The sequence below is a fragment of the Bombina bombina genome, chromosome 7 (assembly GCF_027579735.1).
Source record: "Bombina bombina isolate aBomBom1 chromosome 7, aBomBom1.pri, whole genome shotgun sequence".
Taxonomy (NCBI): Eukaryota; Metazoa; Chordata; class Amphibia; order Anura; family Bombinatoridae; genus Bombina; species Bombina bombina.
The window spans coordinates 507,323,837-507,341,384 of NC_069505.1; the positions used below are offsets into that span (position 1 = coordinate 507,323,837).

Sequence of the window (17,548 nt, forward strand, 5' to 3'; positions counted from 1 at the left end):
TGTTGCTGTTAAATCCTTGCTCCAAGTCATTTATAAAAATATAAAAAAGAACAGGGCCCAGTACTGATCCCTGGGGGACTCCACTGATTACCTTTGTCCAATCTGAGTGTGATCCATTCACTTCTACTCGTTGCTTCCTGTCTTTTATCCAGTTATTTATCCATGAACTAACATTTTCAGCTATTCCCAGACCCTTACTTTTGTGCATTAATCTCTCATGTGGCACTGTATCAAACGCCTTTGCAAAATCTAAGTATATCACATCAACTGATTCCCCTTTATCTATATTTTTACTTACTTCTTCGTAGAATCTAATTAGATTAGTTTGACATGATCTATTTCTCATTAAAACCATGCTGATTTGAAATCATAATCTTGTTTACACTAATATACTCATCAATATAATACATTATAATCCCTTTGAGTATCTCCCCCACTATTCATGTCAGACTAAGTGGTCTACAGCTTCCTGGATCAGCCCTGCTCTCCTTTTTAAAAAGTAGCACCACATTAGCTTTACACCAGTCCTGGGGTACTATGCCTGAGGATAATGAGTCTTTTTACAATTAAGAGTGGAGGTTTGGCTATAACAGTGCTAAGCTCCCATAAAACCCTTGGGTGTTTTCCATCTGGACCTGGAGTAGTTTTGTAATGAGTAGTAATGAGTTTATCCACAAGCCCTGTTGACAAAAAGATTGGCTGATTATTATGGTGTGATTATGGCTAGATTTATCAAGCCCTTGCTCGCCGCGATTTATCAAGCAGCGGTCACCAGACCGCTGCTTCCCTAACATCTTCGCCACCTCTATTGTGGCAAAATGAAATCTCCTTGGTCGAGTCCGACCGAGGAGATTGACAGCTCCTGCCCGCGCGTGATTGGCTGTGCACAGGCAGGGGGCGGGATTGCACGCGAGCGCAAAATTGCGCTTGTGTGCAATGATAATTACCTGCGGGTAATTTCGCCCCGCCACAGGCGAGCTGAGGCGTACAGGGGCGCGTATACGCGCCCCTGTATGCCTCAGCATTGATAAATCTAGCCCTAAGAAGCACAAAGATCCTGATTCGCTAACGCTCTCCACATAGTCAAGATTATCTAAGAAAGACACATCAGTGCTACAAGGTCTTTCACAGGATTCTAGTAAGGCAAGAGCTGTGCATCTTGCTTAGAGGTGTACCCTCAATATATGTATGTGAATGAGCAATGCATAAATTACAATATGGTGATCGATAAAGTAAAAACGGTAGTTAAAGTACGTATTAAAAATGGTATTAATAATAAATTAATAATAGTATTTAAAGTATGCCTAACATGTACCCCGAGTCTAAAAACCCCTAATCTGCCCCCCCTACACCGCCGCCATCTACATTATACTTATTAACCCCTAATCTGCCGCCCTCACACCGCCGCCACCTACATTATACTTATTAACCCCTAAACCACCACTCCCGGATCCTGCCGCAACTAAATAAAGTGTTTAACCCCTAAACCGCCGCTCCTGGACCCCGCCGCAACTAAATAAAGTGTTTAACCTTTAAACCACCGCTCCCGGAGCCCACCGCCACCTACATTATATTTATTAACCCCTAATCTGCCCCCCCCCTACACCGGCGCCACTATATTAATTTTATTAACCCCTAAACCTAAGTCTAACCCTAACACCCCCCCTAACTTAAATATTATTTTAATTAATCTAAATAAATATTCCTATAATAAAATTATTCCTATTTAAAACTAAATACTTACCTGTAAAATAAACCCTAAGATAGCTACAATATAATTAATAATTACATTGTAGCTATTTTAGGATTTATTTTTATTTTACAAGCAAGTTTTTACTTATTTTAACTAGGTACAATAGTTACTAAATAGTTATTAACTATTTACTAACTACCTAGCTAAAATAAATACAAAATTACCTGTAAAATAAATCCTAACCTAAGTTACAATTACACCTAACACTACACTACAATTAAATAAATTAAATTAATTAACTAAATTACCTACAATTAAATACAATTAAATAAATTTAACTAAAGTACAAACCCCCCCCCACTAAATTACAGAAAATAAAAAAATAATTACAAGAATTTTAAGCTAATCACACCTAATCTAAGCCCCCTAATAAAATAAAAAAGACCCTCAAAATAATAAAAAATTCCTACCCTATACTAAATTACAAATAGCCCTTAACCCCTTAACGACCAAGGACGTACGCCACACGTCCTCAAAAAAAATACAGTTAATGACCGAGGACGTGTGGCGTACGTCCTTGGTCTGGAAAGCAGCTGGAAGCGATCCTGCTCGCTTCCAGCTGCTTTCCGGTTATTGCAGTGATGCCTCGATATGGAGGCATCCTGCAATAACCCCCCTTGGCCATCCGATGCAGAGAGAGCCACTCCATGGCCCTCTCTGCACCGGACATCGGTGGCCGGTATCGTTGGCGGGTGGGAGCTTACGTGGGAGGCGGGTGGGCGGCCATCGATGCTGTGTGTGGAGTGGAGGGGGGCGGGATTGGGGGCGGGACCTACGGGGGCGCGCGCGGGAGCGTGCGCGTGCACGGGGGGGGGGGGCGGGCACGTGCACGGGCGGGAGCGGGTGGGAACCGCTACACTACAGAAAAAAAAAGTTCAAAGTAAAAAAAAAAAAAATACATTTTCATCATTATAAATTTAATCTAAGGGATCTGGAAGGGGTTGGGGGTTGGTCTTGGTGGGGGGGAAAGCTACACTACAGAAAAGGGATTTTTTTTTAAAAAAAGCCACATTTTGTACAAAACTGGGTACTGGCAGACAGCTGCCAGTACCCAAGATGGCGCCCATTAAGGCAGAGGGGAAGGGTTAGAGAGCTGTTTGGTGGGGGATCAGTGAGGTTGGGGTCTAAGGGGGGATCCTACACATTAGCATATGTAAATATGCTTCTTTTTTTTTTTTTTAAAAAAAGGGCCAAATACCTTTTATTTTAGTACTGGCAGAGTTTCTGCCAGTACTTAAGATGGCGGGGACAATTGTGGGGTGGGGGAGGGAAGAGAGCTGTTTGGGAGGGATCAGGGGGTCTGATGTTTCAGGTGGGAGGCTGAGCTCTACACTAAAGATAAAATTAACCCTGCAAGCTCCCTACAAGCTACATAATTAACCCCTTCACTGCTAGCCATAATACACGTGTGATGCGCAGCAGCATTTAGAGGCCTTCTAATTACCAAAAAGCAATGCCAAAGCCATATATGTCTGCTATTTCTGAACAAAGGGGATCCCAGAGAAGCATTTACAACCATTTGTGCCATAATTGCACAAGCTGTTTGTAAATAATTTCAGTGAGAAACCTAAAATTGAGACAAATTTAACGTTTTTTTTTAATTTGATCGCATTTGGCGGTGAAATGGTGGCATGAAATATACCAAAATTGGCCTAGATCAATACTTGGGGTTGTCTACTACACTACACTAAAGCTAAAACTACCCCAAAAAGCTCCCTACATGCTCCCTAATTAACCCCTTCACTGCTGGGCATAATACACGTGTGGTGCGCAGTGGCATTTAGCTGCCTTCTAATTACCAAAAAGCAACGCCAAAGTCATATATGTCTGCTATTTCTGAACAAAGGGGATCCCAGAGAAGAATTTACAACCATTTATGCCATAATTGCACAAGCTGTTTGTAAATAATTTCAGTGAGAAACCAAAAGTTTGTGAAAAAATTTGTGAAAAGTGAACGATTTTTTGTATTTGATTGCATTTGGCGGTGAAATGGTGGCATGAAATATACCAAAATGGGCCTAGATCAATACTTTGGGTTGTCTACTAAAAAAAAATATATACATGTCAATGGATATTCAGAGATTCCTGAAAGATATCAGTGTTCTAATGTAACTAGCGCTAATTTTGAAAAGAAATGGTTTGAAAATAGCAAAGTGCTACTTGAATTTATGGCCCTATAGTTTACAAAAAAAGCAAAAAACATGTAAACATTGGGTATTTCTAAAATCAGGACAAAATTTAGAAACTATTTAGCATGGGTGTTTTTTGGTGGTTGTAGATGTGTAACAGATTTTGGGGGTCAAAGTTAGAAAAAGTGTGTTTTTTTCCATTTTTTCCTCATATTTTATAATTATTTTTATAGTAAATTATAATATATGATGAAAATAATGGTATCTTTAGAAAGTCCATTTAATGGCGAGAAAAACGGTATATAATATGTGTGGGTACAGTAAATGAGTAAGAGGAAAATTACAGCTAAACACAAACATCTCAAAAATGTAAAAATAGCCTTGGTCCCAAACGGACAGAAAATGGAAAAGTGCTGTGGTCATTAAGGGGTTAAAGGGGCTTTTTGTGGGGCATTGCCCCAAAGTAATCAGCTCTTTTACCTGTAAAAAAAGAAATACAACCCCCCCAACATTAAAACCCACCACCCACACACCCAACCTTACTCTAAAACCCACCCAAACCCCCCTTAAAAAAACCTTACACTAACCCCCTGAAGATCATCCTACCTTGAGCCATCTTCACCCAACCAGGCAGAAGAGGTCCTCCAGACGGTCCAAAGTCTTCATCGAATCCGGGCAGAAGAGGTCCTCCAGACGAGCAGAAGTCTTCATCCAGGCGGCATCTTCTATCTTCTTCCATCCGACGAGGAGCGGCTCCATCTTGAAGACATCTGACACGGAGCATCCATACCGACGACTACCCGACGAATGACGTTTCGTTTAAATGATGTCATCCAAGATGGCGTCCCTTGAATTCCGATTGGCTGATAGAATTCTATCAGCCAATCGGAATTAAGGTAGGAAAAATCCTATAGGCTGATGCAATCAGCCAATTGGATTGACCTTGCATTCTATTGGCTGATTGGAACAGCCAATAGAATGCGAGGTCAATCCTATTGGCTGATTGCATCAGCCAATAGGATTTTTCCTACCTTAATTCCGATTGGCTGATAGAATTCTATCAGCCAATCGGAATTCAAAGGAACGCCATCTTGAATGACGTCATTTAAAGGAACCGTCATTCGTCGGGTAGTCATCGGTCTGGATGGATGCTCCGCGTCGGATGTCTTTAAGATGGAGCCGCTCCCCGTCGGATGGAAGAAGATAGAAGATGCAAAAAGTCCTTTTAAGGGATATTTGTAATTTAGTATAGGGTAGGGATTTTTATTATTTTGGGGGGCTTTTTTATTTTATTAGGGGGGTTAGATTAGGTGTAATTAGTTTAAAATTCTTGTAATTATTTTTATTTTTTTTGTAATTTAGTGGGGGGGTTTTTTGTACTTTAGTTAATTTTATTTAATTGTATTGAATTGTAGGTGATGGTAGTTAATTAATTTAATTTATTTAATTGTAGTGTAGTGTTAGATGTAATTGTAACTTAGGTTAGGATTTATTTTACAGGTAATTTTGTATTTATTTTAGCTAGGTAGCTATTAAATAGTTAATAACTATTTAATAACTATTGTACCTAGTTAAAATAAATACAAAGTAAAATAAAAATAAACCCTGAAATAGCTACAATGTAACTATTAGTTATATTGTAGCTTGCTTAGGATTTATTTTACAGTTAATAATAGTAAATTTATTTAGATTTATTTAAATAATATTTAAGTTAGGGGGTGTTAAGGTTAGACTTAGGTTAAAGGGTTAATTCATTTAATATAGTGGTGGTGGTGGTGAAGGGGGGGCAGATTAGGGGTTAATAAATGTAATGTAGGTGGTGGTGGGCTCCGGGAGCGGCAGTTTAGGGGTTAAACATTTTATTTAGTTGCGGCGGGGTCCGGGAGCGGCAGGATAGGGGTTAATAACTTTATGTAGGTGGCGGCAGTATAGGGGTTATTATGTATAATGTAGGTGGCGGTGGGCTCTGGGAGCGGCGGTTTAGGGGTTAATAACTTTGTGTAGGTGCGGCGGGTCCGGGAGCGGCGGTTTAGGGGTTAATAACTTTATTTAGTTGCGGGGGGCTCCAGGAGCGGCGGTTTAGGGGGTAAACAGTTTAGTATAGTGTGGGTGCTTAGTGACAGTATAGCAAGAAAGCTGTAAAAAAGCCGAAGAGCAGCGAGATCGATGACTGTTAGTTAACAACAGTCCGCTGCTCATCATCCTGTACTTGGTGCGCTTAAAGGGACAGTCAGGTCCAAAAAAAACTTTCATGATTTTAATAGGGCATGTCATTTTAAACAACTTTCCAATTTACTTTTTTTTTTTTACCAATTTTGCTTTGTTCTATTGGTATTCTTAGTTGAAAGCTAAACCTAGCATTTTGACAGTTTTTCACCACTAGAGGGCGTTAGTTCATGTGTTTCATATAGATAACATTGAACTTATGCACATGAATTTACCGAGGAGTGAGCACCACTGATTGGCTAAAATGCAAGTCTGTCAAAAGAACTGAAATAAGGGGGCAGTCTGCAGATGCTTAGATACAAGGTGATCACAGAGGTAAAAAGTATATTATTATAACTGTGTTGGTTATGCAAAACTGGGGAATGGGTAATAAAGGGATTATCTATCTTTTGAAACAACACAATTCTGGTGTTCACTGTCCCTTTAATTAATTAATCCCAGTAAAAGGTGACCCATTTAACACAAAAAATCAAATCCCTGAATTCTGTTTCTTGTCAGAAATGTATCTAAACCATTTTTAAATGTATCTAGGATATTGGCATTCACTATCTCCTCAGGTAATGAGTTCCACAATTTTATTGCTCTTACAGTGAAAAAATGTTTCCGTTGCAGGAGATTAAATCTCCTTTACTCCAGCCCTAAATTGTGACCTCTTGTCACAAACAATTTTCTTGGAATAAACAGAGCTTCTGCCATATTTGTATATGGGCCTTGAATATATTTACAAAAAGTAATCCTGTCACCTCTCAAGCGCATTTTTTCTAGAGAAAACAGACCCAGTTTGGCTAACCTCTCCTCATAGCTTAAATTCTCCAATCCGCTTATTAGCCTTGTGGCCCTTCTCTGAACTTTTTTTTTTTTTTGCACTCCATACTCAAGGTGATTTATATAGTGACAGAGTTATGCTTTCCTACCTTGAATCAATGGCTCTTTTACTACATGTAAGTATCTTATTAGCCTTAGAAGCCGATGCCCTGCATCGTGCGCCCATCTTTAGCTTGTTATCTATTACTACTCACAAATCTCTTTCCTCCTCTGTTTAGCTAAGTCTAATTCCATTTAAGTAATAGAGTGCCTGCTTCATTTTACTGCCAAAATGTAGAACCAAGAACCTTCCATTTTCCAGTATTAAATCTCATTTTCCATTTACCTGCCCATATTTCTAATTTTTGTAGATCCCCTTGTAACAAAAGTTCATCCTGCTCTGACCTAATGACCTTACACAACTTTGTATCATCTGCGAAAATAGAGATGTTGCTGTTAAATCCTTGCTCCAAGTCATTTATAAAAATATAAAAAAGAACAGGGCCCAGTACTGATCCCTGGGGGACTCCACTGATTACCTTTGTCCAATCTGAGTGTGATCCATTCACTTCTACTCGTTGCTTCCTGTCTTTTATCCAGTTATTTATCCATGAACTAACATTTTCAGCTATTCCCAGACCCTTACTTTTGTGCATTAATCTCTCATGTGGCACTGTATCAAACGCCTTTGCAAAATCTAAGTATATCACATCAACTGATTCCCCTTTATCTATATTTTTACTTACTTCTTCGTAGAATCTAATTAGATTAGTTTGACATGATCTATTTCTCATTAAAACCATGCTGATTTGAAATCATAATCTTGTTTACACTAATATACTCATCAATATAATACATTATAATCCCTTTGAGTATCTCCCCCACTATTCATGTCAGACTAAGTGGTCTACAGCTTCCTGGATCAGCCCTGCTCTCCTTTTTAAAAAGTAGCACCACATTAGCTTTACACCAGTCCTGGGGTACTATGCCTGAGGATAATGAGTCTTTTTACAATTAAGAGTGGAGGTTTGGCTATAACAGTGCTAAGCTCCCATAAAACCCTTGGGTGTTTTCCATCTGGACCTGGAGTAGTTTTGTAATGAGTAGTAATGAGTTTATCCACAAGCCCTGTTGACAAAAAGATTGGCTGATTATTATGGTGTGATTATGGCTAGATTTATCAAGCCCTTGCTCGCCGCGATTTATCAAGCAGCGGTCACCAGACCGCTGCTTCCCTAACATCTTCGCCACCTCTATTGTGGCAAAATGAAATCTCCTTGGTCGAGTCCGACCGAGGAGATTGACAGCTCCTGCCCGCGCGTGATTGGCTGTGCACAGGCAGGGGGCGGGATTGCACGCGAGCGCAAAATTGCGCTTGTGTGCAATGATAATTACCTGCGGGTAATTTCGCCCCGCCACAGGCGATACGCACGTATACGCGCCCCTGTATGCCTCAGCATTGATAAATCTAGCCCTAAGAAGCACAAAGATCCTGATTCGCTAACGCTCTCCACATAGTCAAGATTATCTAAGAAAGACACATCAGTGCTACAAGGTCTTTCACAGGATTCTAGTAAGGCAAGAGCTGTGCATCTTGCTTAGAGGTGTACCCTCAATATATGTATGTGAATGAGCAATGCATAAATTACAATATGGTGATCGATAAAGTAAAAACGGTAGTTAAAGTACGTATTAAAAATGGTATTAATAATAAATTAATAATAGTATTTAAAGTATGCTTTGAAAATCGTATTAATAGTACACATTACTAATCGTATTAATAGTATGCTTTAAAAAATCAAGTTAACAGTAGTCATTAAAAACCATTAATAGTACGTATTACATTTTTATCAATAGTATGAACTAGAAAACCCATTAATAATGCCATTTAAAAATAGTTTTAATAGTATGCTTTAGAAACAGTAGCACACCTACTCAACAGAGGGCCCTCGTGTAAAACCCTTTTGGGGCCTCCAATGGTAACTCAGTAGTAAGCAATAGTAATAATATGCATGCTGCTCTGTATAATGATTTTGAGTATATACTTACAAATGGATGGTAGTTCCGTCCCTGATTATAAATTGCACTAAAAGTATGCATTAAAAACCATATTAATAGTAAGAGAGAAATAACTATAGGCATGTGCAGTATGTTGCAAACGCATAGGGGCCCATTTATCAAGCTCCGTATGGAGCTTGAAGGGCTGTGTTTCTGGCGAGCCTTCAGACTCGCCAGAAACACCAGTTATGAAGCAGCGGTCTAAAGACCGCTGCTCCATAACCTGTCCGCCTGCTCTGAGGAGGCGGACAGAGATCGCGTGAAATCAACCCGATCGAATATGATTGGGCTGATTGACACCAATCTGCAGGGGGCGGCGTTGCACCAGCATTTCACGAGAGCTGCTGGTGCAATGCTGAATGCGGAGAGCGTATTGGTCTTCGCATTCAGCGATGTCTGTCGAACATGATCCGCTGATCGGATCATGTCGGACAGACATTTCATAAATAGGTCCCATAGTCTCACCTTTATGAATTTGGCTTTTTGCCACACATTTGCTTGCCGGGGCCTGACTCCGCTTCAATCCTGGACACACAAATGGAAACCCGAACTATCCAGGTCACTTCGGGACAGGTGCCAACCCTATATTGAGTTTGTGCACAGTATATCTGTATATGCGATTGGCTGATGGCTGTCTCACAGTACAAGGGGAGGAAAAATGTAATTCATTTTGAAATTTGCCTGAAAAAAATTACTACTTATTTGACATTCAAAGTAAGCACCATTACATTGTCTTTTTATCATGTATTTGCTGATTATCCAATTGTACAATGTATGAGGAAAAAGTTTCAAGCTGCAGACAGAAAAGCTCTCAAGCAAAGAACCTGTCCACCCGCAGTCGGCACTTGTGCTGTAGCATCGCTGCGCAAAAATTTAAGGGAGCATTAAACACAAAATGCATTTTAGAAGCACAGTACTGAGGTCATTTCAGACATCCAAACTGTCCCTATTTGTAAGTATCAGTCGTTAATTCTGAGCTCTCCTTCTAAGACAGCCATATGTCCTTGTTTGCAGAATTTTCCTTAGACCTGCCCATAGACCGCCCAGATAGCCCACAAACCAGCCAGACACACCCACTAACTTGCCAATAATCCCGCCTACTATCTACCCATGACCTCACCCCTTCCAACATGGCCTTACCCACAAAATGACCCCCTCCACCTCCCAAGTCCCTAATACCTAACAACAAATATTGGGAGATTGGTTATTTCCTGCCTCCCTGTAGTCATGGGTGCCATATTGAAATCTAGCTTTTACTGAATTCCAATGCTGAATTCTGCTTCAGAACCTTGCAGTGTAACCTAGGTTTCAAAATTGTGCCACCCCCACAATTAGAGAGAGGTGCATAAAAAAGTGTTTAAAGTGATGGTAAACTCTCCCCTTTGGATAAACAGAACCGGAATGTTATTGATATTTTAGATGGAGTTTATTCATTAGATGTAATGAAGATGCTGCCCACTTCAAGACTAATCTTTTTGTGATCTAACGGTTTGAACTGTTTTCCAATCAGTGCTCTAGCCATATGGCACTTTTGTTGCAGCTAGAGCGCTAATTGGAGAACAGTTCAAACTGTTAGCTCACAAAAAAAAAGATTAGTTTTGAAGTGGGCAGCCGGAGCGATGAGCATTTGAATTTCATATCTACATTCAAAAGTTCTAGCGCATCTTCATTAAAACTGATGAGTTAAACTCCATCTAAAATATCAGGATCAGTTTATCCAAAGGGGAGGGATTACTATCACTTTAAAGGGACAGTTTACCCAAAAACTTTCTCTCCTTTAGGGCTAGATTACAAGTGGAGCGCTAATTTATCGCACACCCGCAAACGGGCATTTTTATTTTTTAATGAAATAACTGTACTAGGCAGTATTTTGGGGGTAAAGTGCCTTTACATTGCGGTCTATGGGAACTGTGTGTTTCCAATAAATATATATGTATATGCTTATATACTGATTACACTGATTTGCAGTCTTCCCCACTGCTTATATGAGCTGTTCCTGATCCGACCCTCATTCAGATCCGCCCATGTCAATCCGCTAATCCTAGAGTGTATACCAGTTACATTTACGGCTCCTCCACTCCCGTACTTGAAAGACAACCACCATGTGCTATACTCACAGCCAATCATATGAGCAGTATAGCATATTTCACTCCATGATGGAGAATTTACATAATCATTCCTAATGTGCAATTCCCCCAGTTCATGGTGCCTCTGAGCCCCAGTGACCCCACTCTGAAATTGTTATAGGTCCATAACTTATCTTCCAATCTCTCTATTGACTTCTGTCTAATGCTCAGATGGTTTCTTGTTTTGCAGTGAGCTTCTGGAAGACTTGGAAAGTTGTAACTCTGCCCATGGAATCGCTGAGTGCTTTGTCATGAGGGTAAGACCTCTGGGATGAGGGGGGGTGTTAAAAACTTTTTTTCCTAAGGGCAGTAAACACCTTGAGATTTTAATATAACATGTGTACAACAACTGTGCAGTATAATTTCATTATTTATTTTGCCCTTTTACAAGGGGCATTACTACAAGGGGTCTCAGAGGTCAGGCCCGCACATCAACGGGGCCATCTGACCGTGCAGTGAGTATTGGCATTGATACGTGGTGGTGGGGGGGGCTTAAAAACAGTGCTCATAGTGTATGAAATGTGATTAGATTTGTCTTTACAAATATGGTGATAGGGTTTGCAAGATGGCTGACAAAGTGTTGCTGTACAGAAAAACCCAAATGGACATCCTCTGGTGCAGACTAACCAAGGTGGATTACTCACAGAGAACATATGTAGCTGCCAGCTCATGGAAACAGCCATAAAAGGCAAATTGGGGGTCCCATCACAGCCTGGCGCCCAGTGAGGTCTAGTTACATCCCTGGCCTTTACATGTAATTTCCAATACTCAGAGCTAGAAATGCACACTGCAGATTTCTCACTGCAAAACTTGCTACATATCTGACCCTAACTGGCTATAGCAGAAAAGAACTGGGAAACAAGGCAGATAATACTAACATCATGACCATGGATAGACTTGTCTTCTGTAGAAGCAAACACTGATTGGCTCCTCCAAGTAGGGCAAGTAGTGGGTGGAGTTTAGCTATTGAAAAAAAAAAACAGTTGCAGCCAACAAAGTAGTAATTTGTTTTACAAAATGTTTAGATGTGTCTGATTTGTCATCAGGAAGGTGTTTACTGTCCCTTTAAATACCCTTCCTATAAATATCAGAGCATCTTTGGTGCCATATTAAGTCACATAGCTGCCATAGATTCTCTGTCTCAGATTTTGGCTGAACTGGAGGTGTATGTTTATATTTCTGTTATAGTTCATTGCTGCTATGCATTCATTATTATAGAGTGAAGAGTTTGATATCTATACGGTGTACTGCATGAACTATCCCAGGTAAGTCTGTCCATCCATTTGTTTATACGACCGTCTGTTTGTCTATCTCTATATCTCAATCTATATTTCTATTCAAATTTTCCATCTATCTATAAACTCATCTTCCTGTCTATCTTCCTATCTGTCTTTTTATCTCTCTGTCTGTCCATCCTTATGCTTGTCTGTCTGCTTGACTGTCTACCCATGAATTTGTTTGTTAATCTGAGAGCCTGTCTGTTTGTCCCTCTTCCTGTCTATCTGTTCATCTGCTTCCCAATCTTCCTGTCTGGCTGGTTGTCTACCTCCCCATGTCTAATAAAATGTTGCAAGGTTGGTGCCTGGGAAGAACAATAGCTTTGTCCAATTTCATCCATTTATTCAAAGGACAGAGCAGACCATTAACAAACTATCTAACTGAGTTCTATTATCAAATGTACCTCTTTATCTTGGTTTTGTTTGTTAAAACTTATCTTTATACTGAGGTAGGCTCAGGAGCGTGCATAACTCTTTATGACCTAGATTTCAAGTGAGTGCTGTTATTCATTACCACTTGGGTACAATCAATGGTGCTTCTATTTATTGCACTCATATTAAGTCCTATGTTAATTTTTATGGCTTAAAGCAGGGATGGGGAACCGTGGCCGTCCAGATGTTTCAGAACTACATTTCCCATGATACTCAACTGGACTTCCGAGTGCCTAAGCATCATGGGTAATGTAGTTCTGAGACATAAAAAAATATTTTTGTGATTCAGATCTGGAGCACTACATGGCAGGAAAAGGATTTCTGTGGGGGCAGTGAAATTCATGTCAGATATTGTTTGAGCACTAAGCTGATGGTGTGCTAAGCAGAGGTCTGTGTAAGTAGTGAAATTCTTCATGTAATTAAGTGCTATACTATTAATAATAATGGTTTACATCAGGTCTTAAAAAGTGCTTTTACAGCAATATTTTGGATAAGGCTCTAGAGCAGTGGTCTCAAAGTACCGGCCCATGGGCCTTATGCAGCCCTAAAGATAGTTTGATCTGGCCCTCCCTTGTTTATTAGGTCAATCATTAATTTGAGCCCCATCTTTTTTTTATTTAGGGTTCTAAGATGTTCTATGCAGTCACTCACTAGATAAATATTAAGACAAACATACATTGTTCATTGTAGACTCCCACAATGCACTGGTTGGATAAATGTTACTTTTTACACAGTTATACAGTTCCAGAATAATCACTTCACTTGGCACTCACAAGATAAATCTACATAACTGTGTATGTTTATTGTGAGCTACAACGCCCACCATACACTACTACTTGGGTAAATGTCACTTCCAGTTCCTAGTGTATCCAATTCCAGAGCACTCACTCTGTTCAAGAGGCCCACATCAGAGAAGCACACTTGACCATTGGCCCCCAGATACAATGAGCTTGATACCCCGGGCCCTGCTCTAAAGTAACACTGAATTACTGACATGAAACCCAAAATGTTTCTTTCATGATTCAGAGAGAGAATACAATTTTAAACTACTTTCTAATTTACTTCTAGTATCTAATCTGTTTCATTCTCTTGGTATCATTTGTTGAAGGAGCAGCATCGCACTAATGGTTTCTAACTGAACACATGGGTGAGCCAATCAAAGTCAATATATATATATATGCAGCCACCAATCAGCAGCTAGAACCTAGGCTCTTTGCTGCTCCTGAGCTTGCCTAGATAAACCTTTCAGCAAAGGATAACAAGAGAAGGAAGCATCTCTTGGTATTTTTTGTTGAAAGGCTAATATGCTAATTTCTAAGCCCTTGAAGGCCGCCTCTTATTTAAGTGTATTGTAACAGCTTTCACAGTTAGACAGCGCTAGTTCATGTGTGCCATATAGATAACATTGTGCTCACGCACATGGAGTTATGTATAGGAGGGCACCGATAGGCTAAAATGCAAGTCTGTCAAAAGAACTGAAATAAGGGGGGCAGTCTGCAGAGGATTAGATACAAGGTAACCACAGAGATAAAAAAATATTTTAATATAACAGCATTGGTTATGCAAAACTGGGGAATAGGTAATAAAGGGATTTTTTTTTTTTTTAAACAATAACAATTCTGAAATAGACTGTCCCTTTAAAGGACCACTAAACAGAGTACAATAGCATAATCAATAAATACCTAATACATAGACAATGCAAAAGCACTTTGAATTTCACGAGTAGTAGATTTTTTTTTTTATGACAAATTTCAAAGTTAGTTTTATTTTCCTTCCCACTACATCATGTGACAGCCATCAGCCAATCACAAATTGTATAAACATATATTCTGTGAATCCTGCGCATGCTCAGTAGGAGCTATTGTACATATAAAAAGATGGTGCATATTTAGATAATGGATGTGAATTGCAAAGTTGTTTAAAGGGACAGTAAACACCAGAGTTTTTGTTGTTTAAAAAGGTAGATAATCCCTTTATTACCCATTCCCCAATTTTGCATAACCAACACAGTTATAATAATACACTTTTTACCTCTGTGATTACCTTGTATCTAAGCCTCTGCAAACTGCCCCCTTATTTCAGTTCTTTTGACAGACATGCATTTTTAGCCAATCAGTGCTTGCTCTTAGGAGCTTCACGTGCCGGAGCTCAATGTTATCTATTTGAAACACATGAACTAACGCCCTCTAGTGGTGAAAAACTGTCAAAATGCTTTCCGATTAGAGGCACTCTTCAAGGTCTAAGAAATTAGCACATGAACCTCCTAGATTTAGCTTTCAACTAAGAATACCAAGAGAACAAAGCAAAATTGGTAATAAAAGTAAATTGGAAAGTTGTTTAAAATTACATGACCTATTTAAATCATGAAAGATATTTTTTTTACTTTACTGTCCCTTTAAAATTGTGTGTTCTATCTGAATCATGAAAGTTTAATTTTGACTTTAGTGGTCCTTTAACATGTTCCAGTCCTGTTTTTCTGATCACAACTTAAATTCTCGTTACTGAACGACATATTTACAAGGCCGTTTTTTCACTTATAAAATTTAACAACTAAAAGGTTCTTAATAAACCCCAGACTTCACTTTTCAATTTATTACCCAGCAACCCCAAAACTCTTTGAATGTAACAATAGATTTGCGAATGGGCTGACATATTGGATGCCAGGAACTCTAATTCCTTCAGGACCCAATGGAACCCCCTACCACAAATCCCCCAGCACTTAAGGGCCAAATAGCATCTAAGGTACCCTCCTCTATGAACTACCAAATACAAAGGCCCTTCCAACAAGTGCTTTAATCCACAATCTAGCAATACTTTTTTCCCCCTTGATTTAAATGTCTACCTTCAGTTTCATCCATCACAGAAGAACTGTAAAACGAAGCCCATCTGTCGATGGCATTTTAGCTTATTTACCTGACTGATCCTCTTCCCCTTCCTGACTTCTGCAGTCTTTGTCTCTGGAGTTCTAGGACCTTGTTGTGCTGCCCATATAGTGCTATATTTAAAGGTGCAGTGATGCCAAATAGCGACGTATGATGTCACCTGTAATGTGAAAAATACTTTATTTAAAAGTTGTCTTTGCTTTAAGTCACCATGGTTTAGTCTTAATCTGCAGTTGTCCCTGTTTCTGACAAAGTTCCATCCTGTTTCCAAGTTGCTTATCCAGTCCTTCCTCATCCCTGTCCATACCAAACTTTTAGACTGCCAAGTCCTGTCCAGTCGCATTAAGTTTCTTCCGCAGCCACTGTCTTTGGTCCATCAATAAAAATAATGTCTCTGCAACATCTTCACCATGTTCCAGTTACATATCTATTCAGGTCTCCAAAATACTAGCAGACAGAACTTTACAATGCTATATGTAGTGAAGCAAGTCCAGCTTCAGACTTTAGTTTCTCATTAGGTCCAGGTACAAAAACAGATGTTTCAAGCCTAAAGGCCCTTAATCATGAGCTAATGATAAAATAAAGGCTCTTATTTAACTTCTAAGGGGCCTATTTATTAAAGTTCTTGCGGACCTGATCCGACAGTGCGGATCAGGTCCGCAAGACCTCGCTGAATGCAGAGAGCGTATTGCAATTTAACATTGCACCAGCAGCTCACAAGAGCTGCTGGTGCAACGCCGCCCCCTGCTGACTCGCGGCCAATCGGCCGCCAGCAGGGAGGTGTCAATCAACCCGATCGTACTCGATCGGGTTGATTTCCGACGATTCCTGTCCGCCTCATCAGAGCAGGCGGACAGGGTTATGGAGGAGCGGTCTTTAGACCGCTGCTTCATAACTGGTGTTTCTGGCGAGTCTGAGGACTCGCCAGAAACACGGGCCCACAAGCTCCGTTCGGAGCTTGATAAATGGGCCCCTAAGGCTGGACTTGCTTCACTACATATATGACTAGGGATTGGTTTGCCCTGTCCGTGCCTATGAATGGAGAAGTGCTGCCTAGTATCTTATTTCAAGAACTATACAATTCAAATCAATCCACTCCTTTGCATCAAGTGAGAAAGTAGGGTAAAAAAGCTTTTAATTGATAGGAAATTTGAAAATTGTTGATGGGTTAATCATCGGTTTAAAAATTAAATCTCAAAGGACTTTTCCCCCCACAGTTAGTTGGTTTCTTTTATAGGTAATGTAATTATTTAAGGTTGTAGTAACCATTAAAGGTAAAAGGATCCCTTGGGCGATGGGAGCATTATATGTGGTCCCTTGGGGGGCCCTATGTAGGATTTATAGTAATGGGAGTCTGAGGTTATCTAGTAGAGGGTTGTATTGGTGTCAATGCATAAGGGTTGTTGGTCATAATTGTAGTATATTGTTTTTTTACGCCATTTGCTGAAAAAATGTTCACATATATCTATATATTATTTTTGCACTGTTTCTTGCATATATCTGACCTTTCATGGTTCAGAAAGAGCAAAAAATATATAATTTACTTCTATTATCAAATTTCTCTCTTTCTCTCTTTATTCTTTGTTGAAACTTACCTCTTTACCTTTAGCTAGATAGGTTCAGGAGCAAGCCCATGAGGCCGAATTATCAAATGTCTGTCGGACCTGATCCGACAGTCCGGATCAGGTCCGACAGACATCGCTGAATGCGGAGAGCAGTACGCTCTCCGTATTCAGCATTGCACCAGCAGCTCACAAGAGCTGCTGGTGCAACGCCACCCCCCTGCAGACTCGCGGCCAATGGGCCACCAGCAGGGAGGTGTCAATCAACCCGATCGTACTCGATCGGGTTGAATTGTGGC

At 40.0% G+C, this 17,548-nt stretch overlaps 1 protein-coding gene across 2 annotated transcripts in view; it reads left to right on the forward strand.

Moving 5' to 3' along the window:
• The window catches only part of PLEKHG2 (pleckstrin homology and RhoGEF domain containing G2), a 135,590-nt gene that overhangs the window by 77,236 nt on the left and 40,806 nt on the right, over positions 1-17,548 (forward strand). For both annotated transcript variants that reach the window (XM_053721721.1, XM_053721722.1), the window contains exons 5-6: positions 11,287-11,353; positions 12,315-12,361. In XM_053721721.1, coding sequence (XP_053577696.1) covers positions 11,287-11,353; positions 12,315-12,361 — 114 coding nt within the window. The remainder of the gene's footprint in view (positions 1-11,286; positions 11,354-12,314; positions 12,362-17,548) is intronic.